This window comes from Chelon labrosus (assembly GCF_963514085.1).
Source record: "Chelon labrosus genome assembly, chromosome: 6".
Taxonomy (NCBI): domain Eukaryota; kingdom Metazoa; phylum Chordata; class Actinopteri; order Mugiliformes; family Mugilidae; genus Chelon; species Chelon labrosus.
The window spans coordinates 19,361,843-19,388,406 of record NC_140342.1 but is presented as its reverse complement, the minus strand read 5'-3'; the positions used below and the strand labels follow the sequence as shown (position 1 = coordinate 19,388,406).

The window sequence follows — 26,564 nt, the reverse complement described above, 5'->3', positions numbered from 1 at the left end:
CTTGGAAAAAAAAAAAACTGAAGAGAATACCTAATATTTTTAAAGTTGTCCATGGGAATGTTTCTATAAGACACATGTGCTTTAAGAAAACAGAATATTTTAAAGAATTAGTCTCATTGTCACCCTAAGAACATGTCAACGTCTTCATGACTCGTTGTTAACAACTTGACAGCTCGTTGATAAGTTAACAGCGCCGATAAGACAGAAGCACCAATAGTGCAAACCTGACCATTGTGAAATGACAAGCTGGTTGCCCAATAAGTAAAACTGTTGAGCAAAACCCGATTCAGGGAAAGAGATTTTCAGAGGCTTCTGTGGAAATGTTGCTCCTCCATATTATGCACTTGTTTCATATGATGGCCTCGGAGGTTCCTCTTCTGCAGGAAAAGTAAAAATGTGCAAACCACGTAGGGCAGCGGCAGGTTGGGAGATGCGTGGTGCTCTGACTAAAAGGAGACACGGTCCTGACACACTCCGAGAAGTTTGTCCTATTTTTGACCTCTGACCTCTTGTTTGGGGGGGGCGGGGGGGGGCAGTATTTCCCTACGGGGATCGGTTGAGCGGGCACTTCTTCATCAAATTCTCACAAGCCCCTCTCTCGCTGCAGCCTCTACTTAAAAATATTTTTATGTGGTGCTGCTGCTGCTGCAGCCAGAAGTGTGTCCCGCCTATCGTGTGTGAAATCCCAAACTTTTCTAATGAAATTCTCTCATCGGGTATGTACACTTCTCCAGAGGAAGCGACAGATCAGAATGAAATACAATACTGTCTCTTAAACGTCATGCGGATTACAGAGCGCTCCCACCAGACCTGCCAGCAACTTTCCTTTTTTTTTGCCTTTCTTTTCCCGTCGGTGCACTTTACGGAGCAGAGCACACCGTGTGCAGTTTTCTCGAGATTTTTAGGTTGCTCATGTGAAAACGTTACAGTCGTGTCTGGCTGACATTTGAATCCACGAGGTGCAGCGTCGTCTGTGAGAGTCTTTATACAGTTTATAAAGTTTCCTGTTAACCAGGCCTGGCAGAATTGTGGATGAGTAAGCTAGGCTGTAAATGTGACGCGTTTCCATATGTTTTGGTCTGTGAGTAAAGGTGGATGACCAAAATAACCTGATGTCTTAAGTTCCCAGTATGAATCTGAAGAGAAGATTTCGTGAAAATGAAGCTGTGACTCAGTTGGTAGAAAGGGTCAATGCTTCATCGTGACCCCCTTTCCATACGTCAAAGGCATGGGTCAACATATATGAGAAATGCTGGTTTAGAAGTCACCGAACAAGGAAGCATGTAACCCCCCCACATATAACTGCAAACTGTCATCATCAAACATTGTCAAGTTGAATGAACATGAGCACGTGAATTACGGCCATGCTGAAAGTTCAGGGAGTCAGTGTTTGCTGCTTTTTTCTCCACAATTCCCAGTGTTCGTACGAGGCTGAGAAAACTCTCTTGGTCTTGGCCTCATATACAATAATCATCTCTTCTAACAGACAGGCACACAGAAAATGCAGAACTACTTTTTTAAGCAACAGAAAATGTACAGTGAGCTGCTGCCATGGACAAAAGTTAAAATCAGTGGGGTCATGAAAAGTTCAAGGCAACCCGCGGAGCAGATATTCTGTCGAGATAGCCGATGCTCAGCAAGTGAAAACATTCAACATGACCTCCGGTGTTGTTTTCTGAATAAAAACATCTATTTTGCAAGTACATTAGTGGAGATGACTGTATCTACCAAGAGTTCAGCAGCAGATTAAGTTCCCTAAATGTTAAACTTCAGTGCATTACAACGCATTAAAGGTAGCTGAGTAACAGGGGGAAGTGAGACTTCTCTCACTCTCACTGGCAGCGAAGCATTCAGGGGTCAGAACCAGGGGTCAGGGTTCAGGCATCAGGCCGGCCGCTCCGCTGCCACTAAAAACACATTTCCCCTCTGGCCTTACTGGACTCCTTCTGTGTGACGCACTTTCCGCAGAACACACTGTGCAGAGTGGCGATCAGGATGTGGAAACCTCACAGCTGCACTGACAGGGCTTACACTGGTGATGCTGGACATGACAGCTTGATGATAGGTGATGTATCTGTCAGGAGGAGCTGAGCTGGCTCAGGTCAGCGTCACATCGAGTACTTTTTTACTGTACTTGTTGCAGGTGGGTGGGTCCCTCTCTGGGGGTTTGGATTCAAGTATGTGCTCTACTCGTTTGGCACAACTTTTCCAAATCTGTAAAGCGCATTTAAACTGTCCAACAGTGCATAACAATTTAAAATGATCCCCACAACCACATAAATGCGAATGAATGAATAATAATCCAGTGTTATGATAGCGCTATTCTATACTCACAGTTATATTCTTAAGTGCAATGAGTTTCGCATGCAGGTGAGTGATTTTTACATAATTCCAGCGATACGGTGGTTGTCTCGATGAGCTCTGGAGCCAGAGGATACCTGCTGAGAAAACAGCCTCCGTGTCAGAAACCAGATCTCCCCGCAGAAACCGCAACAAGCGCGCAGGACGACTTGTTATGTAAATTTGACCCTAATCGACACCGCAGCCCCCCGAGTCTGTCATTTACACCTGAATGGGACGTTACCTTAAAACATGTTTACATCACGACAGGTTAGAGCGCAAAAAAGCCTTGAAAGCCGTTTCAGACGACCCTGGCGCCTGTTTGGACAAGCCTGCTGAGAGGGGACAAAAAAAAAAAACTTCCATTAATGATAATGAGCCGAGAGGGAGACGCGCCAAACAGGTGGATGCGAGCAGCACACACGAGAAAATCTTTATTAAACTGTCCCCAAAGAGAAAAGAACCTGCGACATTTGATTTTATTTTTGCTAAAGTATTTATGATTTCTTTGGAAACTCGTATGCCAGTTTTAAAGTTAGGAGCGAGTGCATCATTTGGAAATGTTCTTAGAAAGAAAGAAAACAAAAAGAAAGAAATTAATTATGAGGCCAGGGATTAAATGAAGCAATCACATGGACGAAGTAGTAAAACAAATATAGTGTCACATCTAATATATAATGTTGTGTTTTTTGGAAATTTCTGTGGCAAATGCTCTCAGATATTTGTGCCGCAAGTTGTCTCTCTGTGCAGGAATGTTTATTTCTTTCCAGAGTTTAACGCACTACTTGGAATTGAATGGTATTTTTATTAATGTCCATCAAAAAAACAACATATCTGTTCAGTGTCATGATGGTTTACTGAAGCACCGACTGTCTTTTGTATTAAGTAGTTAGTGCGGCTTGGCCTCAAGCAGTTTCTGTCATTAAGCTTGTTCTTTTCAGCGTATTACGTAAGTATCTATGGTTGCTATACGGCCCGTGTTTGTAATTTTTTTCCAATACTACCTAAGATGGGTTGGTCGCCACGAGCTTTTGCGTCAGCACGGGCGGGGGAGGGGGAGGTCCTCCGCTTTATAGGCTGCACTGCGCTCCCTTGCCTGTCACAGAGCGCACTGAGCCCGGCAGTCAGCTGGAGCAGCTTTATAAGTGCTAAATTTACCAAGTTCTACGTTGTTTCCTGAAACCTCACAATTGGTCGGGCGCACTCGAGTTAGAGAGTATAAGGTTCGGAGGACCTCCTACCACTTTTAAACCTGTTCATGAACTCGGAGCGCAACTGTGGAGAGTGGACAGTGAAATAGGCGCACGGACTTTCTTGTCGCTTGACACAAACGCGACTTTTGACAAGAGACGGTTGTAGTCTTTCATCCGACGATGGCCTTATCCGGAGTGATGCTACCGTCATTTTCGACTTTCTCAAACCAAAGAGAAAAACCTTGGGAAAATGTAAGTTGCAAACGATCTTGCATTTTGTCGCAAAATCTGTAGTCGTGTGTGGATTTGATGTGTGTTACGCACAGTTTTGATTCGGATGAGATACTTTGAAAACTTTTGAAAATAACTGATCTATATATATATATATAAAAAAAAATGTTTTGTTAATTTTAAGAAAACAGAAATTGTGTTGGGTTGGAGTAAAAACGACAAAGCGCTGTCTCTTATACAAAAAAAATCTTATCAACTTTATATTAATCATGTCTCAATATTTCTTTATTCTTGCAGAGGTGGAAAGGAGAGATGGACAAACTGGTCTCTAGTAGCTGTTCCATGCTCGAGATGGTTCACTGCCTGGACAATCACAACAAAAAGGACGACGAGGATCTGAGTAATTATTTGGATCTGGATTTTATTCTCGCCAACACAACTGGCTCAGACAGCGCTGCGGAGTACGTGGGCACAACAGATCCCAGCATGTACACGACTGGAAACTCCGTGCCATCTTATCCAGCAGACGACCACCGCTCCCCACCACCCCCGTACGGCGCCAGCCTTATGACAGAGCTGCTCCGCTCAGAAGGAACCGGCAACTATGGCATTACGCGCAACCCCAGCATTCAGGGGAGATTTTATGTCAACACTGCGCACTTCCCCCGTCCGGAAAACATCAAAGTGGAGCCACCCATGGACAATTACGGCCCCGTGATGGGCATGGTGCCTCAGAGCTGCAGCAAGATCAAGCAAGAAGGCAACGTTTCGTGCATGATGTCCTTTGAGCAGCCAAGGGTGGCCATCTCTCCCCGTGCAGCCAGCAACATGACCCCACCTCTTAGTCCCGACGACCAGGGAATTTCGGACTGCCAGGCGCAGCTTTGCCAGCCCATGAACTTCCCTCAGAAATATCACACACCGGCAGCTTTCCAGCACCACCCTCAGGCTCCCCAGATGCAGATGCCCTACCACGCTGCGCACAGCGGCTTTGGCATGTACGACGAAAGTCTCAACCTGCAGCCAGGCGCGCAGAGAGTCATGCTCACACCGCCCTCGTCTCCCCTCGAACTCCTGGAATCCAAACCCAAGAGGGGCAGACGCACGTGGCCGCGCAAGCGCACTGCCACGCACACCTGCACGTTCGCCGGCTGTGGAAAAACCTACACCAAGAGCTCCCACCTGAAGGCACATCTCAGAACTCACACTGGTAAGTCCGAGCTCATGCCCCCCTTCGATGATTACAACTGGAAAAACTAAGCAAAAAGTGTTTCCCCTCTCTGCACAAACTAACTGAATTCTTTTTTTCTTCTGCCCACGCAGGTGAGAAGCCATACCACTGCAGCTGGGAAGGCTGTGGATGGAAATTCGCCCGGTCCGATGAGCTGACCCGTCATTTCCGTAAACACACCGGACACAGGCCCTTCCAGTGCCACCTGTGCGAGCGCGCCTTCTCCAGGTCTGACCACCTGGCACTTCACATGAAGAGACACATGTGAAGAAGCCCACAAACGGACTTGGGGTTCTTGGGGTGTTATTTTTATTGTGATCCAACTGTATTTTTTATTTAAAACGTTCTCCACCTGACCAAAGTCTTTTTATATAATATTGAATTAAAAAAAAAAAGTTTTAGTGTTATTATTTTCTAATAATGTAGCTGGTACTACTTTGGTTTTTTGAAAGCTTTAGAAAAGCTTTGTTTGCTTTAGAGCAGGCAGACCAGGAAGGGGCTGGCCCTGTACATACTACTCTTCTTCGACAGAACTGGAATACTGTGTTTGACACAAAGTGCCTTTCTATGACTGTGCTACTGTAAAACTCGTTGTGACAGAAGGACATGGCCACAAAATAGTACATGTTCTTGTTGACAGGAGTGAAATGCACATACAGTCGCTTAACATGTGCAAAGACAATGTTTTGTTTAAACTGCCTCAATGTCTGAACGGCCTTTACTGATTTCTTTTTGATGCTTCTCGTCTTCTCGGTGTGAAACTCTTGGATCCAGCCCCTCTGTACACTATCAGGGCTTGATGTCCTGTGCATTATTTTTTACGTAAATTTATATTAAGAAGTACATGGATTTTATACTGTAAAAAATGTGTATTTATTGTAAATATTAAAAGAGAATGGAATCAAACGTTTGACTGAGAAAATCATCTTTCATCAATGCAGTCTTTACATACAGGGTGCATCTTGTTCACACGTTTAGTTTAATTAACCACATCCACCCACTTGACACAGGTTTCACAAGCATGTTTGAGAATAGTGCGACAATAGGTGTGGCGGACCTGCAAACCATCAGATCTGCTACATCACATGTGGTATATTTTACAATTGCACACTCAGGTCTCAAGTCAGGGGCATTTGATTTCTACGGAGATGTTTTGCAGCTGCAAGACAGAGAAGGGCAGTCGCTTGTGGGCTCAGCCTATAAATACAAACACTCCATTTCCATAATTACAGAGTGAGCCAGGAGCCGTCTGGACAGAGGGGCACAGCAAACCCTCATCAGGGAGCCCTTAGACTCCCTTTCTGATGGGTAGAAATTATAGTAGGACATCAAAGGGCCTTAATACTACAATTACACAGAGTCACTGTGCACTACAGTTTCAAAGTATCCAAGTCTGTGCATATTATGCCTGTATGGTGTCAGTGTGCATTTGTATCTCCTGCATCAAAGCGTGCACCGTGGACACGTATCAAAGACAGATGGCGCCTCTGAAAAAATAAAATATATTTCATGACAATTCAAAAAAAAACTTGCTCGTACTGCAGTTTTAATAAGAATAAAAAGGGTTCCACTTGTTTCGAATGAGCCTTCAACTAAAAAAAAAATTTAAAAAATGTAGATGCAGGATTTATAAAAAGAGGAACTACACACCAAGTCAAAAATAACTACCCTGGTAGATGCAAATGTATCACTCTCATTTCACTTTTTTTTGTTCTAATATCAACACAAGAACTCCCAAGAAATGTCAACAATACATCTTAAATTAACTTCAGCGTCTTCACAAGTGCTAGTTTTAGATAGAAGCCAGAATTATTATAAACATTTATAACATGCCCATGCAAAGCTGAGCTATTATCCCTCAACCCTACTACTTTACCTTAGGTCTATTTGATTTACTGTTCGGATAATAAAAGACACCAGACTTACCTTGTCCCAGGAATGTTAAAAATCACTTTTATTTAATTAAAAGTCGTTACAGTCTTGAGAAATAACAGTTACATACGTACTGTGCAATAGTACATGTTACAGTGTTGATATGTTGATAAATAAGGCGCTGTTACTCTGTACATGAGAGCTGTACATTATGTGCCAAACAAACCTGATTAGTGTTGTATAATTGCAATATTTTTAAGGCATCTGGAGAATTGTCCTCCACCTGGGTCATAGGACAGTAATGCACAGAAATCCACAAAAAGAAAAAAAAAAAAGATCCTGATTTGGTTGTTGAGAGAAAAGCAAAATGTTGGAAGCATGCATCACTGTCCATCATGTGAAGACAAAGTTAAGTGTAACAGCACCAGTATAAACAATGTAGGTTTACACTTTTCTTCCATTTTATAGAGGCGTTTAGTTGTATGGGAGTGCAAGTTGTTTGGGTGTTACAACAAGGCAACCAATGATGAGCCGTCTGACAAACACAAGCTGCTGACATCCGAGGGACGGTGAACAGCGCTGCGGGTGGGCAGAGCTTTGTTCATGGGAAAGGAGGATCTCAATGATTATCGCTAGCATCTTGATTATATCCCAATATTCATTCAATCCATGCACTTTAAATACCATAAATATTAGATATGAAGGCATAAATGGCTAGAAACACGTGTAACATTTGAAGTCTGAGTCAAGTCACTGATGATCCGATCGCTAAAGCTCCGGTCCTTTAGGAAAAGGTTTGCGTTTTAAGGACGTACTCTGCTGATCCAAAAAACTGGCGTCTAACAATATTTACAATACAATAGGAGGTTTCTTAAAAAAAAAAAAAAAAAAAAAAAAAAAAAAGGAAAGAAACATCGGACAAACTAAATTGTAGACCTACTGAGTAGTTAGTGTGTATGGTTTCACTTTCAATGTGAACTTTCTCTGTAGTAAGAGGTTACATAAAATATTTTTTTGCATTGCTTCAAGGCCCTTTTACTTCATACACCATAGACTTGTTGCTCCTGTATATAGTTAAAAGCATAAAATATTTTCAGGATGTTATCTTCACCATACGGGCTTTCGATAAGGTACGTTGATTAGCTGTAAGATATGGGGTTAGATACGTAGATTGCAGCTGGTTCGTGTTGAGTTAAATCGCTTTGCTCTTGCAGGATGAAGCCAGGCTTAAATCAAGTGGCTCTGAATTGTCCCTGATTATAGTTGCCATGTAGTTTGGGAGCAATGAACCTTAACTGGTAGCTAAATATGGAGTCATTTGACATGAGTCCAGTCATGGCTGGAGAAACACTGGTCTCTTGACACAAATTGGTAGCAGGGGCTGTTAGTCATTTCGGGGCCAGTGTCTGTTGTCAGGAGCCTGCAGACGGATAACTGAAGGGCAGAGGGAAGGGGACAAAAAGCCGCGGTGGGGCGTACTTGGTCATGCGTTGGGCATGTCGGCCCTGCTGAGAGCGATGGCCAGTTCCAGGTCCTGCTGCTCCTGGAGCCGCAGCCTCCTCAGCCTCTCCTGTTCCTCACGCTCGCTCTCCCGCTTGGCCCACTCCAGCTGCTGGCTCTCATTTCCAAACTGGAGCAGAGAAACAAACATTATATGAGAACGAAAAAAAAGAAAAAAAAAAAAGAGCAGGAATGCAGCTTTATACTTAAATGTCAAAACAAATGCCGATGTGTTTCTAATTAGGCAGAATTTCAAAAAGTACACGAAACATAAATGAAATGTCCTGATATACTGCAGTAAACAGAGAAAACAATTCAATAATAAAGAATCATATTTCACTTGGGCGACACAAAAAAAAAAAGCAAAGAAAGCAAAACTACAAGCCTAAAAGCTTACACAATACGCAGTGCTCTACTAGTGCCATAAATTACAGCTCATGTTTCCCCACATACTGTGCCTGGATCAATGTCACTGAGGATATTTATAGAAAATAATCGTGCTCATTAATCATCGTACGCAGATTTTGCAGTGCGGACAGGTTTTTAACATGCAAAGGATTGACCACCACACCCTTGTACAGTCTTACCTTGACAGGTTCGGATCCTGGCAGAAAGACAAAAATTACAATACAGAGCTCGATATAAGAACCACAAATCCCTTTCACAACAGTCATGCTGGCATGAGGGAGAGAATAAATTCAAGTCATGTCAAATAATACAAACCAGACACAAAAAGCTGCCATGCATCTTCTCTCCACTTGAGAGTACACTCAGCCGTTAGGCTATACACGGAGGCAAAGAAGCGGAAGACCAAAGACAAAGAGGCAGATTTACTCTGTTGTGCTCTGCTTCGAGGCATATCTTGTTCTGACAGCGAATAAGCCCTTAGCTTGTACTTCCAAGACCTGAAAAATGCTCCCAGAATTTAACCTGACGGGGCAAGTTCACCAACTTGCAAACTAAAAGTTTAGAAATCCCCACTTCCTGTCGAAGGCTGAAGGCAAGAGATGACACCAAGCGTGCGGATGGAGGCAACATATGAGTAGATAAAGACTGAGAATTGTAACGGTCCAAGCCAGTCATGCAAACATTTAATTTCCTTCTACATGAAGCCGTTGAAAAGCTCTCAGATGTTCTGTCAGTTGTTAGTCAACAGCCAGTAAACACAACCGTCCTGTGAATGCTTGCTAAAGGCACTGTGAGCTGACACCTCTGAGCTTTCAGCTCAGCACGCTGAAGAGTGAGATCATGAGATCAGCAGCTCATGCAGACAAAGACACTTGACCCAAGAGAAAACTGTAAGTAGACTACACTTACAGAGCCAATATCTGCAAAACCCACAGGACAGTCTTTGGATGCTTTATTTGAGCGAGTCGTGACAAAAGAGTCTTTACTGTTTGCTGCGGAGCAAGCGCTCAGGGGCGGCTGTGATGCACTCAAACCGAGCAAACCTACTGGAGAAGGAAGACATTGAAATAATAATAAAAAAAATAAACTAAAATCCATCTTCAGATGCTCCCGACTGTTAACCCCGTGGGAAAATAACCTCACACTTTAAAAGGCTAACGTGTAATACCGTGTCACTAAATATTCACAGGAAGCCAACAGCTTTGAGCTCATGGCAGGCAGAGTAGTCACCCAGGGGGAAGAAAAGGTGTTAACCACATTTTTCATCACGCTCACTGATGCACTGAAGCTTAAACATGCACAGTGTTGCTTTTTTGGAACACAATCGTAAAAGATGGACACACCCTTGTCTACAGTAAGCTTTGAACACATTTCCTATAATGATGGTATTATTTATTTGTCATATGCACACTTTCAGTACAAGCTGGTGCTGCAAACTGGAAGGCTCCGTTTAACGTAGAAATTCCAACTTTTATTAGCTCAATAAAATAAAACACAAAACTACAGTTAAGAGGTCTTAAGACATTTTCGAAAAATTGCAACACTGCTGTAAGCTACAGCTAAATATATATATTTTTTCTTTTTTACTGGAACAAACTGGATTATTTGTTCAACTGTCCCTATGATGCAGATATTCAGAACAGCCCACGACTTTAAGAGTGGGCTTCTCACTTCCCCATAACATGTGAGGCACGTCTCTAGAATGAGCTGGCTGGCTAACCGTGGCCACTCATATCTAACCCATGCTGTGTGGTAAAGCAAAGAGGAACATCAACTTTCTCAGGCTGTGGCTTCTGCTAAAAAAATAAAACTGCAAGGTCACAGCGGAAGGGCACATGCTGGGCATGGCCTGTAGGTAACGTGTGAATTCTCACACACACACACACACACACAGATGAACACAATGCTACAAGCACACAAAAGGAAGAAGAGAGCAGTTATCAGTCATATCACACAGTCAACAGGTTTAACTTAGCCCAGTTACTATTGGCTACAACCACAGCTGCAGAAAAATCTAAATTAATACTAACAGGGTCACATCGCTCTGTGAACCCATAGTACCCATATCGCTGCCAACAGCCTTCCTGTTTACATTATCAAAAGAAGAAATTACTTTCTCTGCACCCTCACAGTTCAATGAAGAAGTAGTTTTTTTCGACATAATAGTGAGGCATAAAATCATATTTTTGCAGGATAACAGTCAGATCATAATCAGCACCCAACCAAAAGTGATAATAGTGTTTTTGTGAAGTTAAAAAGCTGTAATGAGAAACATAACTGGGGTGATAAATGGTATTGATTTGAACTGCTTTGAACTAACGTTTAATGCTAATTATGAACGTCACAGCTAAGTAGTCATGTTAAAGTACACACACACACACAAACACACAAGCACACACACACATATATATATATATATGTTTAAAATGAGGGGTTACCATAGGGAGGTGCAGGCCGGTTGGGCACATTTTTCTTCGATGGGAGCGCAGGATTGTCCGACTTCTGCTCACACGCAAGGGAAAAGAAAAACTCTCAGCTGTCGCGCAAAATGATGACCCCAACAGAAATGTCAGCCAAGATATAAAGCCTTTGGAGTTTTACAAGAGAGACTGTTTCCATAAGTGTGATGAATGGGAAGAAAAATAAGAAATCACTCACGATCACGGTAAAATTAACAGCATAGCTTTCTACGGCTTAAGTGGAAAATTGTGCTTTATGGTGCAACTGATTCATAACTTCAAGAGACTCCAGGGCTTACCTTTGACATCTGACTAAAGTCAGCAAATCCACCTCCCTTGCTTCCAAAAGAGTTGCTTCCAAAGGGGTCCGCTTTCCCAAACAAATCTACGACAAGAGTACATTGAAATGCATCTGGAACTTTTGAATACGTTTATGGAAAGAGCCAGAAACTATAATGGAGCTCGGCCCCAAACCACACATTCAAAATCATCTCTGCATCTTGCTTATTCTGTAAGGCCCCGGCGTGCTATTTTCAGAGGAGGGAATGTGGCATGGCTGTTTAATTTTCCATGACATTTCACAAAAACCTGTAAAGCAGAGGTTTTGTTTAACCTGACGTATGCATCTGATCAGCTAATTAAAGGCGTCAGTTGGCGTACTGTTAACCAGAACTGTGCCTGGGTTGTTTTGAAGCTCGGTGGTATGCCACTTAATGAAAAAAACAGCAAACTGCAGATGGTTACAGTGAAAAAACAAAACATTGTAAGAGAATATGTTTGTTGTGAGTGTGCAACCACAAAAGAGCCCATTCATGTGCAGTGCGCTGTGTTTGCTTTTACGCACGGTAACTCAGCTCAGGTCTACAGTTGGCTCTGTGTCCCTCTTAAGCATGTGCAGCATGGTAGATCATCGACCAGCAGCAGCCCCTAACTTAAAACAACTTCCGCACCGAATGAGGCACAGCAGCTCAATAGCAGCAGATATAAAGAGAGGACAGAGGCAGAAGTGAACTGGTAAAAGGAGTGGCAGTGTATTCTAGTAGAGCAGGACCAGCAGTCACAGAGTTTCTGTTATGTTTGGCTCTTGCAAGCCTCCTGTTTTTCCAGGGTAGGGGGGAGTATTTTTAGTTGGCCAGTAGTTAAATGCGTAGGTACTCGACTAAAAATAGCCTTAAACCACAGGAAAAATTGAAGGCACAGTGGGTAAAAATTGTTTTCCCTTAATGCCCCCCCAAAATAAAATCTAAATCTAACACGTCACCCAGAATGGCCAAGAATGACTCTTTGAGTTTCGCAACTAGAGCGCTCTCTCATCTCCTGCAGTCGGTTAATAAGGTAACATTGTGGGAAACCTGCAGTTATTAGTACAAGGATGACGATATGAATGCAAGGCGTTATTTATCCACACAACAGTGAAGGCATTCAGACGGAAAAAAAGGACTGAAAATGACTGAAAACACCAAATAAAAATGCTGAATCTGTATCAGCTTGGTTTCATTATGAGTGCCAAGTATGTACTGCAATAAAATATAAATGAGGAACTTTGCGGTAGGGCTTCTGTCAGCTGGTAGTTACAGTTTTGTTTCTGGTGATACAAAAAAAAAGAAAATAAAACGATACACTCGACACTTTCTAGTCAAAATGTCAGGCGATAACACTCATACCAGGCTGCTACAAGAAAGGCATGGTCCATGCAGAGTGGCAGTAATGTCTTCGCTTTGTGGTTAAGCGAGTTGTAACTTTTGCAACAGCTTGCAAAGTTTATTTATTTGGCAAGATGCACCCTAAAGGGCGACAATGGCTAAACCTGCCACTGTTCTGTCCACGTCAAGTGTGCCAGCACTTCAGTCAACAGAAATGAACTAAGATTAAAGTTGTCTGGAGGAAACTCTTCTAGCATGAAGATAGTTTATATTTGATTTCAGGTTGACAGAAGAGGACTTTGCATGAAAAATAGGTGGAAGTGAAGTGATACCTCACAGCATATAGCCTACACTTGATGCCATGTAGACCTACAGCTTTTTTTAATCAGGCTACAGATGACTCACACGTTGCCTAAAAACCTACATTAAGGTTGCTCTGATCAGCATTTTAACACATAAAGACGCTATTGGCCGATAAGGATCACAGGCTCCGCCTTAAGCTGCTTTAAAAAAAACAACAACTTATTTTGACTCATTTATATGAATGAGAGCTAAAAAGTAGCTTTTGCTGTCCTGTCAAAAAAAAAAAAAAGTTTCATATTTGTCCAGTAAAATAGCAGAACTAAATCTCTGCTTTACAACTATTTGAAAATAATATAAAGGCAAGAAGCCCAGAAACAACTACACGCTTTTAGTCTTTACATTTACATCCAATAAGAGGCATGCCATGATGTGTGTGAGCAGCGGTGTACCTGAATCCTTTGGTTTTTGGCTGTTTGATGTGAAGGGGTCACCACTGCTGAAGGCACTCGGCTGAGGAAATACAGAAGCACAAGTACAGTGAGTGAGAAATTCAAAAGATGTTTACAATACACACACACACACACAATGACCACATCAACATGACAACTAGGAATCTCTCTCTGGTTTGCTTTTCCAGTTATCTTTAAGAGTAAAGACAAGCCAGAGCCTGTTTCTGTCAGTACTATAACAAAGCACAGAAAAGAAAATTCATTCTGAACTTTAACAAAAGAGATTTGGTCTACTCACATTCACAATGCATATAAAAGCACCCTGATTAGAATTTCAAAGAAGTATTTCTAGTTTAGTGTAGTGCCGAAAAAAAAAAAAAAGTTTGATACCTTGACAGGCGGTGTGGGTTTTCTACCAAAGGGGTCTGCAGATCCAAACAAGTCTGGCTTGTCAGTCTTCTTAAAAAAGTCTTCAGGTGATGTACCTTTGAAGGGATCACTTTCTTTGAAAGGATCTCCTCCAAATGGATCTAGAAAAAGAACAAGAACTTTGTCATCTACACCCTGTGATATGAAATAGTTATACACAGGGATCCAGGAAGCACTACTATGAAAAAGTCTAGGTCCTTACTGACACAGTAGTAAAATATAGGATCATACAACAAAGTATTCAGACCTTGGAAGAGATCAGTCTTGAAGGGGTCTTCTGTCTGGAAAGGGTCTGCTGGAGCCTCCTTAGCGCTGGTATTGTTGTTGTTGAACATGGCTATCTTCGACTTGAAAGAGTCATCCTGATGAACGGATCCAGAAAACAAATCAATACCTGTGTCTACTCAGAGACAAATGACCAATTTTAAATCGACAGTAACTGTGTAGGGCAGAAAGACCGTTACAAAAAGAGTAATATATGACATAAGGCCTCCATCATAACATCCAGGAAACATCTACAAACTAACTTTGAGACTCTGAAAACTCGGCATCAAAATGTTTCATGATCATATTTGTGCTTCTCAAAGTAAATACGATATGAAAGGTTTTACTATAAAGAGTGATATGCTTTCATTATTAACATTTTTACTTTTGTAGTAAAGAACCAGGATCAACAGAAGGAAATACGAATTAAGCTTCTGGGTTTCTGTGGCCATCACTGATAGATCTTCATGATCTCCTCACCGCACTTCTGAAACCTCCGTTTGCCTTCTCACCACCAAACCCTTCGCTTAGGTCTGGCAGGTTGTTGAGGTTTCCGCCGTTGATGCTGCTCAAAGCGCTGTTGTACTCCTCAATGGTCTTGGTCATTTCCTTCTGGTTGTCCTGGATCAGCGACAGCTTACTGCGAGCCTAGAAGCACATGAGACATGTGAGTGACATGTAAATGTGAAGTCTATCCAGCTACATAAAACATACTGATTTGATTTGTCTTTAATGGGTCTTTTCAAATATATATCAAAGTTGTTCAACATGGGGGAACTTCACACCTGGCAGAAATTGGTAAGCCACTGAGATTTCAAGCCACAAAACGAAATAAAATGCTATTGAAACTGAAAGCAGAATTTGCACTTTGTCATTTACTTACTAGAATTACAATCTGTAATAGAATAGAATAAAAGAATGAGACTGCCATAGACATTACATAACTTTACAAATAATTAATCCAACCTGAATTGGCCAGACAGCTTTATGGCTCAAAGTAAGACAGCAGAGTCATTGTGTAACCTATTGCCTGTCTTGTACCCACCTGGTTGAGCTCATCCTGTGTGGTTTTGAGCGACTTAACAATGCTATCCAGCTGGACTCGACCGGAGAGCAAGCTCTGCTCCAGCTGGGCCTCCTCCTCCTGCAGCCGACTCAGGTCCGCTTTGGTGCGACTCAGTTCATCTTCCTGGCTGCGGAGGTCCGACTCCTGAGAGTGGATCTGGCTCTGCAGCGATGAAATCTGGAGGGTGACATAACAGAGATCCATTTTACATTGGTAGCATTTAGATATTATAGCTTTAAATCACATTTAGCTGCCAGTTCATTAGGAACACTAGAGAACAAGATTATCTACAATCCTCTTAGCTTCGTGAAGGTTCAGATATTCAGCATTTGATTGAAATAAATAACAGCGCTGCTGATTCAACTGTCTTTAAAGTTTGAAGTCTGTAGTTGGTAGTACTAGTGAATTGTATCGACACATGTTTCTACTATTTTATCAATTTAGGCAATCACACAGTTGAATTAAAACCTTTCTTATGCTGTTTCCACATAAACTGATAGCAAAACAGTAAAACAGTCATGAAGGGAGTTTAGTGCAGGATAATTGTTTTAAAATACATTTATTGAACCGGCAAGTGAGTGTAGTTTGACTTATCTGAAGAGATAAAACCAATTATATTTTAAAGGTTAATCTCAGGAAAGACCAAATGAGACTTGCTTTTAAGGTAAATCTGTGTTTTCCTTATTAAGCTTTAAATGTATATAGTTTAAGGAAACACAATAAGGGACACACATACAGCTGTCTTGACTTTTAAACACTTGATGACGTTTTAATAATAATAATCTACAGCCCTTTCCCATTAAGTCCTAATTTAAGGGGACTACTGCTCGACACTTACCTGATACTTGAGATGACATTCAACAAAAAGACTACACCACAATAAGATGACAACTGCATGTGTGTTTTCATGTCACCAGATTGAAATATATACATGTTTCTTTAATAAGCCATATCTCTAACCATCTGGGTCTCATCCTGGCACTTCTGCTTGATGTCGTTGAGCATGCCCTCAAGCTTGGAGCGCTGCTGGTCCATCTCCTCCAGACGTTCCTGCGAATCCTGTTTCTGGGACTCCAGGTCCTGCAGGCTGCTGCTCTCCCTGTCCAAGTCATTCTGCATGTCCTGAGGGTTCATCGAACAGATTACAGCTCTTTATTAAGCTACTGACTTGGTCGCTTAACCTTCTGACTGCGCTGGCTGGGCTGACTGATGTGAACAGCCTCTTGTTTGTTTGTTTTTTGTATTATTGAGGTATTAAGATGAATTTAGAGGTCTTATTTCATTACTACACACAGACATCTTCAAAATGATTTGGGCTCAGTCCTACCTGAACATCTGTGTTCTGTCGTCTGATAGCTTCCTCCTTTTCTTTAATCTCTTGCTCCAGGATGAACTTCTCTCTACAAGTAGACGACATGGAAGAAGAACAAAGACTGAGAGACTATAATTAGGTCTTACTTAATAACAAAAGCACGAATCTTGAAGACGAAACCGGGTCAAATGGCATTTGTAAGGTTTTTAATGTGCTTGGAAAAGAAGACTGATGAGGCTGCTTGCATAAAAACATGATAAGTGGCCGAAATTGAATGAAAGCAACACACTAAGCTTTGATTGACATTGAAGTGTGTCGCTGCATTGAACTTAATTTATTTAAGAGTCCAAGTATGGGCAAACAAATAGTCTAATCATTGTAGTTATTAGGTTTATCAACGATGCATGTGGAAGTAAACTGCAGACCGGAAACTATTAGATCAATAGAGAGAAGCAGGGTGACAGCTGCAGAGTGAAACCTGTGTTGAGTAGATGGGTGTCATACGTGCATAGTCTGTTTGCTGTCTGCAAGTGGTCTAATAGTTTAAAGAGCTTTGATCCTCAACATCGCTTCACTGTAACCTCCCCCCTTTTTTGCAGAGGAAGAGAAACAAAGCTGTCCTCCTGCTACTCAGGGTGCAGGGGCTCACCTCTGCAGCTGAGTTATTTCCTGGCTGAGGTCATCCAGCTCTTTCATGCCTGTCAGCTCTACCGACCCCGTGGAGCTGGCGCTGTCCTAAGGCGAAAGACATTGAGACGGACACAGAGTGAGCCAGGGGAGATAGAAGGAGAGTTTGATAAGAAAGTATAATGGGTGACTTGCGGGTACATCTTGAAAGGAGATGTGAACAGAGACAACAAGAGTGTCAATAGGGGGTAGAAACGGACATGAAGAACATGCAATATGGACGTGAAGAAGCTGTACTCATAGGCAGGTGTGGACAAAAAGGGAGGTAGAAAGAGAGAGAGCATAGGGGGGTGCGAGTGGTGCACGGGAGGAGAGAGGAGCTCCCTGCTGTTGTGTCTAACAAAACAAAAGTCACAGGAAGGAAATATGAACACCTTGCACAGCTATGGGGGGGGTGAGAGAGCCAGACAATACATGAATGTCAAGAAATGCACACAGGCAAGACAATACAAAAGAACACTACAATAAAACGTGACTTATACTTCAGGAATCTCAATAGAAAATCAGGCTGTCCCACAATCCTCTCCATTCGTGGGAACTCCAAGAAGAGTCACACATCATCTCTGCTCCTTAATAGTTATAGGTAGGTTTTTATGTGTAAGGCTTTAATAACTCATTTGTATTTGAATAACCTTTAACAACGTCTTTTTTTTGGCCTGATGTTTGTTTTGATCCTATCTGTGGTTAACTAAACCCTCTGCCAATTTGAAAGTCTGTCTTAACAAACAGCGAACAAAGTGGCACAGCTTGTTCTACAAGAATAACATGCAGTATTAAGTGAGAGTACACTGTAGTCGGAGTGACATTAGTTGATGTGAGAGGCCGTTGGTGATGACAGTGCAGCACATTATGTTCCCGTTCACAGCGTGCGCTTCAAACCGAGACAGACAAAAATCATAGAGCGACGGCGCCACCTTGTGACACGATGCTCAACTACTCACTCTGCGCATATTAGCTAGTGCTGCGAGTTCTGGTCTCACAGAAGACACAAGCCCCGCATAGCTCTGTTAGATAGGATAGAAGACAGCTCAAAAAAAACAAAAGCATTTACAACAGTTTTGCACTGGGAGAGTAGAAAGCAAGAGAGAGGAATCACCATTTCAAAAGGCACATAGTAGCTGGGAAACCTTCACATATGCAAGAGGAAATTTGATTTTGTAAGAAAAAAAGAGAATTTCAATTGAAAGATGGAGCAGAGGGCTAAAGGAAGGACTCACTGTGACAGTAGCAGATGCTCCAGTCCTTTCTGATGGAGGGATCATATCTGGAGTAAGAGTGGAGGGAGGGTCTTTGCCCTTATTGACCTTTTGATCAATCAGATACATGGCCAGAGAGAACTGCTCCCGGGACAGCTTCCCTGTCTGTTTTGTGTCAGCGAGTCCCCTGTGGAAAGGAGGAGATTTTTTCAAATCATTTGATGCTAAACTATTTTGGAGAAATAATAAAAACAATGTTCACGGATAAATCATTCATTCATTCATTCATTCATTCATTCATCTTCTGTAACCGGTTGTCCTGTGAAGGATCGCATGGTCTGCTGGAGCCTATCCCAGATGTCACCGGGCGAATCTATCGCAGGGCTAACACAGAGAGACAGATTCACACTCACGTGCACACCTACGGCCAGTTCAGAATCACCAATTAACCTAACGAGCATGTCTTTGGATGGTGGGAGGAAGCCTGAGTACACGGAGGGAACCCACGCAGACACAGGGAGAACATGGAAACTCCACACAGAAAGGCCCATGGATTCGAATCCAGAACCTTCCTGATGTGAGGCATCAGTGCTAACCACCACGCCACTGTGCCGCCCACAAATAAATTACCATCTTACCATCTCCAATTGTCGCTTTTATACCAAGTACAGTGCACTCTTAGCTAATTTCCAAACACTACCTGTTCTTCCTTTGTAAACATGTAAACTCATCAGAAGATGGTGCTATTGTGTTACATCTGGTGGAGTAATGACTGCATGTTACTCAAGTACTCGGAAATGTTGTAAAAAGATTAGTTCTAGTTAAAGATTATTTAAAAAGATTAGGTATCTATTGTGTCCATGGTTCTATTTATAATGTGGAAATTAGGAAATACTCCTAATTTTATTGTATAAATGTCATAAAGAAATCTAAATTAAGAAACACAACATACATGTCTGTGAGACTGTGTCTTAATCAGCTTCCGTTTTCCTACGGCTGTGAAAAGTCAAGCTGACAATTAGCCATTTGCAGGTGTCAGGCTGTCTGTGAGCATCTGTGACACTAGTTTTATGGTGTGTCCTGCACCGTTAGCCCTGATCCGGCCAATATAGGCAGCTTTTCAAATATGTTTTTCAACACATGATCTTCCAGAATGAATAAGGTGTTGACCAGCATGATCAGGATGATTCAAGAGAGAGCTCTGTACGGTGGTTTGTAGCTCTTCCTAGCCTCCCAACTTATAGTAGTTCAACTGGTTTCCCCTTTCAATTGACAAATCTATTGACGACTACTGCCACCTACTGCTATGAGGAAGTACTTTCTTTCACACAGGAGGGTATGTGCCAGCTAGTCATTGGCTATAGACCTTGAACACACGGGCAAGGTGAGACGTTTATTGGTGGCAATTCTTTTATACCAGTTTGGTGTGTCCCTACTCTTGGCCACTGTAATATCCTTAATATATTAAAGTTGTTGTGACTCTATGTTGTAACAAATATCTACAAATAAATCTGAAGTGATCTTGTGGTCTCACCATATCTGTGCCAGCATTGTCTGGGAGAGAGAGGACTGCATAAAGATCTCTATGACCTCGCCGCCTGTGACGAGGCCGTCATTGTCTTTGTCCGTTGTCTTGAAAATATCGTCGTATTTCTCTCTGTCAGCCACCGGTACCACCCAGTTCACCGCTGGCTGGAGGGAACAAAAGACATTTTGTGATTTCAGATGAGGGAGACGACAGCAGTAAACTAAAAATTGAGTTGGGCCAAATTTTGATGGCTAGACTGGGTCAGGACATCTTCAACACTGCAGCTCCTGCATTCACAGTCTGCAGTCGTCAGTACCAATCAAAAGCGGTCCAAAGAGTTGAACCAGCAGGAGGTCATGGGGAGACAATGTTTAATGAGTCAAAGCAAATATATAATTTAAATCCCACCAAATCTCATCCAAAAGATTTAAGAATCCACCCCTAACTGGAAATTAAGTTGTTTCCTTATCAGCTGTGACTGAAACTTGAAAAGTGGAAAAAAAGGACAAGAATTAAAAAACAAACAAGTACACCACAATAATCACATAAGGTGATCAAGGTAGATAATAGGTGTACCAGCAGCACTGCTTCACTTCCTTTTCAAGGAAAACCTGTTCCTCCAAAAGACACGGGTGAAGACTCCCTGTAGCTATATCCAGGCAGAGACAAACAAACTGGCCTTGGCACAATCCGCACAACAATGTGGTAAAACAAGTCCAACCCATTAGCAACAGAAAAGAGTTAATACATGAAATGCTATTTAGCATGCCAGAATCTGCCCCATGGTTAGCCAACAAAGAGATTCAGTTTCACGGTTTTCTTCCCATCAATTCATTTACTAGTTATTCTTTGTTTTACATATTGGAATAAAAACTATCCACATTCAGGAAGCGACATCCCAAGATTGTATCACGGCGCTCAGCAACATATGAAGAAAGAATTCGAACAAAGGTTAAGAAGATATTCAGCATTCTTATCAGAAAGGCATTGTTGTGAAACAACTCAAACGATATCAGGCATGACACAAAGTGAGGCTTGATCCCTGTCACATTTAAGAAACAAGAAAAAAAACAAGTAGGTACTAAAATTGACTCATTGATTAAATTAGGTCTTATTTTGAAATGACAGTTCACCCCAAAAATCAAATACACATGAATTTCTTCTGGTCTGTCGTGCTTTTGCAGAGTTGCAGAGTTTTGGAGATGTTAGGCACGAAGATTTCTGTCCGTGACAAGAACCTTGTGCTCATGACAGCATGACAGGATGTAAAGCACATGCTCATCAGCTGAGCCGTAACATTAGCTAGCTCCATGGGGGTAGACGAGCCAGCAGTACCTCATAACCGGACAATGAAGAAGATTGAGAAACATATCACAAATCTATAAAAGACTACAAAATTCCAGGAACTACTCGACTTTCCAGGTGAAGCAAAAATGGGAGGGGGAGTCCGGCCTGGAGATATCTGAGGATGACTGGAGAACTATTTGGGGCGGGTCAGGTTAAGACCACTAACTCCAGAGCCTGGCGGGAATTCTGCTGGAAGAATATAATAAGATTTTTTGTGACTCCTAAATTGAAATTCAAACAGCAGGGTTTCCAGGGACAAGATACATGCTGGAGACAATGTGGTCAGGCAATGGCAGACCACTTTCATATATTTTGGGCCTGCCCTCTCATTCAGCCATATTGGCAGGAACTTGCTGGAGAAATCCAGACAATCTTTGGCCTAAACATTGATTTTTCCTTTCTTACACTGTATTTGGGTAAAATCCCAGTTGGACTTATGGACCAGGACAATTATCTTTATAAAATACTCTTGGCAGCAAACAAGAAGGCCATCACACGGAAACGGTTGCAGTCTGCCTTCAAGGAAGGACTGGATCACCATTGTTAATGAAATAAAATGCATGGAAAAACTGACCTACTCTCTAAGACTATGAGCGGAACAGTATACAAAATACTGGGAAAAGTGCACTTCATATTCGTTGATGTGTAACTCGTTGCCTATGTGATTGATCACTCCGATTTACGCAAACAAATGGCCTGTGTCAACTTTGTCAACCTGTCTGTTCGCTTATATTCAGTCTATTTTTTTGTCCTTTGTTTGTTTTTTACTGTTGGAAAAAGAACTGAAAAAGATTTCCACAACCAGTATCTCCAAAACTCCGAATCTCTCATCACAACAATCTAGATGCATAAATAAAACTACACATCAGAGGGAATATGAGTATTTTTTTGATTTATGAGTCAACTGTCTCTTTGAGAGTCAACTGTAATGCAGAAAAACTGATTACTGTAAATAACAGTTATGCACTACACAATACTATGTGATTACACAATGCCACGATGCAGTCAACAATTATATTGATACTTAAGATAAGGCAGTATGAGACAACATACCGGTGAGCTGGATTTGAAGGAGTGTTTTGGAGAAAGGTTAACCGCACTGGTGCTGTAGGGAGACGTGCTTCGCAGAGTCTCTTTGAGAGGAGCTGGGCCAGACATAAGACCGGACAGAGCAGGCAGCACAGCAACAGCACCTGGAAGCCCAACTGCAGACTTTTTCCTTTTAGAAGGCGGGATGAGGGAAGCAGGTAGGGTCGTTGGGACCGGCTCCTTCTCCATGGCACGGTACACAAGATGCATGACCTGGAAGCAGGAAATCATACTTTTTATTTATTTATTTATTTTTTTGTATATTTTCTTCTTGATTTTAAATCAAGTATTACCATCCCAGAATTACTCTAGCGTACCCTTATAAGTACCCTAATGATGCAAGCTTACCACTAGGAATTCCTCTTTGTCCAAGTGTCCATCTTTGTCTACATCACTTAGCTCCCAAATCTGCAGAAACATAAGTAACATACAAGATTAAGTTGCTATAAAGCATTAATTGCAATAATTATATCAGGAAAGACTTTGTAGTGATACGTGATATGTCACTCTAACATTAAAAAAACAAAAAACCATCACCTTTCCTAACACATCCATAGGTAGCTTGGAGTTTATCAAAACTGGCCTGACTTTATCACCAGAGAGGAGACCATTTACAGGGGACAGACTCTCGAAAATTCCCTCAAACTTCCCTTTTTCATCAGCCTGGAAAAGAAAAAAAGTTTAGTTAGGTTTGCTTATATCCTCAAGAATATTCTAGGAATATTATATCGACTCACCCTAATTGCCCATTGTGAGTCAGGTGTTGTTGTTGAAATGCCTAATAATGGGCTGTTAGCATCTTTCTGTAAAATATAAAGTGCAAATACTGAGAAGCAGGGCAAACATTACCACGTAACAACGGTCTGTAAATGAGGAAAGGACAGTGTGACATGCAATAATGTTGTGGTAATAGTAGCCGTTTCTGCGATACTAAATGTCTATTTATGTCTCAAGATTCAGTCAATTCGCTATCACTGTACTGGGAATTTCAGTTATCGTCAGGAGAGTCGTGTCCACACTTACAAATTTGGGTGCAGCTACACTTTGGTGGAGGTTGTTAAGACTGATATCATTTCCACCCTGCGCTGAGGCAACCAGTCTCAAAGCGATGAAGAAACCCTACAAAAGAGGAATAAAGCAGCAAAAATCTGGCATTTTGTGCGCACATCAGCATGACCAATAACGGAAAGATTTACAGGGAAACTCATTGTTACCCGCTTATCCAAATAGCCTCTTCTTTCTGAATCTGCCAAATCCCATATCTAAAAAAAAAAAACAGAAAAAGGAAAAAGACTGTTTGGATGCTATTTACCAAACACATATGTGTGTACAGATGAGAGACATAGGAGATTCTGTGACCCACCTTCCCAAGTGTACTGTCTGAAAGCCCAGACTTCTTAAGAAACTGAGCCGCATCACCAGCTGATATTTTGCCTGTGTTTCCTGGATCCAGCTGTAAAGAATGAATAACATATTACCAAGTGGATACACCAGACATAACACTGATTATTATTATACATCAAATCAAACTGGAAACTGGAAACCACAGGTAACGCCAAACTTACCTGTCTGTAATAGCTTTCAAATGCAGGGTTTCCATTTGATAACTGAAGGAGAAAACAGGGAAGAAACACAAAACCAGTAACAAATGAGCTTGTGTCAGCTGGCACACACACCAAACACGAAAAAACTGGAAACACTCGCACAACAAAGAGGTCTTACTAACAGCCTTAGTGTTTGTTTTTATTCAGTTTTACGTTCATGTTAGTTTGTTTTCTTAATACAAGACTATCCTCAACGGTAGCGTCCCTCCTCCATTAAAACTTAAAGTAACTTAGCTATCCTCACTTCAACGAGCTAACCATGTTTACTGGGATGCCAACGAAAGCTATCTAACACGGCTCCGCTGGCGAACACTCAGCACACTTTATGAAGTCGTAACGTGTTGGGAACCTAAAACGACTGTCGCTGTCACTTGATAACGGCCCCAAGTTGAAATTAAAGACTTATCTTTAGCTGTTAGAAGTAGTTACCTGATTGACTGTCATGAGCGCCGCCATATTTCCTGGTGTCTCGGGAGTGCGCACACGCCCCTGAAGGGTGCGGGCACGAGCGGCGACGGGCCGGAGGAGTGGTTCCGGTGAGTGTTCCGCCCTTTGGTCGCTACACCGGGAGTAACCTTAAGTATATTTTGCATTCAGGGAATTTTTTAAGAAGAATTCTTCCTAATTATTCCTTAAGAAACAGCAAGGTGTGATCACCAGCCGGCAAGGCAGGATACAGTTCTGGCCTTTAGACCCTCAGGGGCAACCAAAAGGCCCTCAGGTTCACTGTATGTGACTGTTTGATGTTTTGCTTCTTCTTTAAAAAACAAACAAACAAAAAAACATAATAATAATAACTACTCATTTTTATAAATCTATCTCATGGCCAAGGCCTATGGGTGCGGGTAAGTACCATATGTACTGGTTGTTTTTTTAGGAGCTCTGGGCAAAATATAATGAAGCTGCCATATGTCCTCTGTGCTGTGTGCTGTGAGCCTAGTGTGTACTTGAAGGGAACATGACATATACTGTATGTACACAGTGCAAAAGAGAGTGGGGCAAATGTTTTTGCCCCAGGGCCTTCTCATGGTTTCATCCAGGACAGAGAAACACCATCAAAAATGAGATTTAATTTCTACTGAAGCCTCTTCATTCATGTTGATGAAAGTCCTGTCTTTGAATCACAATTATATTCATATTTACAGTTAAGGAAGCTGGTAATTCAACGATCATTTTGGAGGATGTGGTCTGCGGTGCTGTTAAACTGGACTGAATAAAACACAAGTGTTTCTGTTATTTAGCCCAGCCCACTCACCAAAATGGGGTTGTCAAAATAATAGAAATATTTGTCGGTACAACACATCATATATCACTATATTGCCAAAAGTATTCACTCACCCATCCAAATAATTGGAATCAGGTGTTCCAATCACTTCCATGGCCACAGGTGTATATAATCAAGCACTTAGGCATGCAGACTGGTTCTACAAACATTTGTGAAAGAAAGGGTCGCTCTCAGGAGCTCAGTGAATTCCAGTGTGGTACTGTGATAGGATGCCACCTGTGTCCACTCGTGAAATTTCCTCTCTACTAAATATTCCACAGTCAACTATCAGTGGTATTATACCAAAGTGGAAGCGACTGGGAACAACAGCAATTTAGCTATGAAGTGGCAGGCCACGTATAATGACAGAGTGGGGTCAGCAGATGTTGAAGCGTATAGTGCGAAGAGGATGCCAACTTTCTGAAGAGTCAATCGCCATACACCTTCAAACTTCATGTGGCCTTCAGGTTAGCTAAGGAACAGTGAGGACAGAGCTTCATGGAATGGGTTTCCATGGCCGAGCAGCTGCATCCAAGCCAAACATCACCAAGTGCAATGCAAAGCATCAGATGCAGTGGTGTAAAACACGCCGCCACTGGACTCTAGAGCAGTGGAGACGCTTTCTCTGCAGTGACGAATCACGCTGATGGATGAATCTGGGTTTGGTGGCTGCCAGGAGAATGGCATTTGTCTGACTGCATTGTGCCAAGTGTGAAGTTTGGTGGAGAGGGATTATGGTGTGGGGTTGTTTTTCAGGAGCTGGGCTTGGCCCCTTCGTTCCAGTGAAAGGAACCCAGCATACCAAGAGATTTTGTACAATTCCACGCTCCCAACTTTGTGGGAACAGTTTGGGGATGGCCCCTTCCTATTCCACCACGGCTGCGCACCAGTGCACAAAGCAAGGTCCATGAAGACATGAATGAGCGAGTTTGGTGTGGAAGAACTTGACTGGCCTGCACAGAGTCCTGACCTCAACCCGATAGAACACCTTTGGGATGAATTAGAGCGAAGACTGCGAGCTCGGCCTTCTTGTCCAACATCAGTGTCTGACCTCACAAATGCACTTCTGGAAGAATGGTCAAAAATTCCCATAAACACACTCCTAAACCTTGTGGAAAGCCTTCCCAGAAGAGTTGGAGCTGTTATCGC

The 26,564-nt window shown here is 42.1% G+C and overlaps 2 protein-coding genes across 6 annotated transcripts; one reads left to right on the top strand and one right to left on the bottom strand.

Annotated features, from left to right (window-relative positions):
* Positions 1-3,430: 3,430 nt before the first annotated feature.
* klf2b (Kruppel like factor 2b) lies at positions 3,431-5,901 on the top strand. The gene is made up of 3 exons (XM_084545725.1): positions 3,431-3,785; positions 4,062-4,974; positions 5,088-5,901. The coding sequence occupies exons 1-3, from the start codon at positions 3,714-3,716 to the stop codon at positions 5,261-5,263; spliced, it is 1,161 nt and encodes a 386-aa protein (XP_084401851.1). The 5' UTR covers positions 3,431-3,713; the 3' UTR covers positions 5,264-5,901.
* A 1,030-nt stretch (positions 5,902-6,931) lies between these two features.
* LOC311489464 (epidermal growth factor receptor substrate 15-like 1) lies at positions 6,932-24,618 on the bottom strand. 5 transcript variants are annotated; one of them, XM_084546549.1, is made up of 25 exons: positions 24,581-24,618; positions 24,113-24,154; positions 23,911-24,000; positions 23,762-23,809; positions 23,571-23,666; positions 23,285-23,350; positions 23,085-23,210; positions 22,896-22,955; positions 22,512-22,760; positions 20,118-20,275; positions 18,605-18,770; positions 18,329-18,391; positions 17,350-17,435; positions 16,716-16,788; positions 16,349-16,510; positions 15,368-15,565; positions 14,803-14,970; positions 14,306-14,420; positions 14,020-14,159; positions 13,630-13,690; positions 11,534-11,619; positions 11,214-11,277; positions 9,685-9,821; positions 8,955-8,971; positions 6,932-8,497 (listed from the first exon to the last, which is right to left on the bottom strand). In XM_084546549.1, the coding sequence occupies exons 1-25, from the start codon at positions 24,605-24,607 to the stop codon at positions 8,428-8,430; spliced, it is 2,568 nt and encodes an 855-aa protein (XP_084402675.1). In that variant the 5' UTR covers positions 24,608-24,618; the 3' UTR covers positions 6,932-8,427. The 5 variants fall into 5 exon arrangements, with proteins under 5 accessions (XP_084402675.1, XP_084402673.1, XP_084402674.1 ...); XM_084546547.1 differs by lacking the exon at positions 8,955-8,971; XM_084546548.1 differs by lacking the exon at positions 8,955-8,971 and having other exon boundaries at positions 9,685-9,818.
* Positions 24,619-26,564: the final 1,946 nt, after the last annotated feature.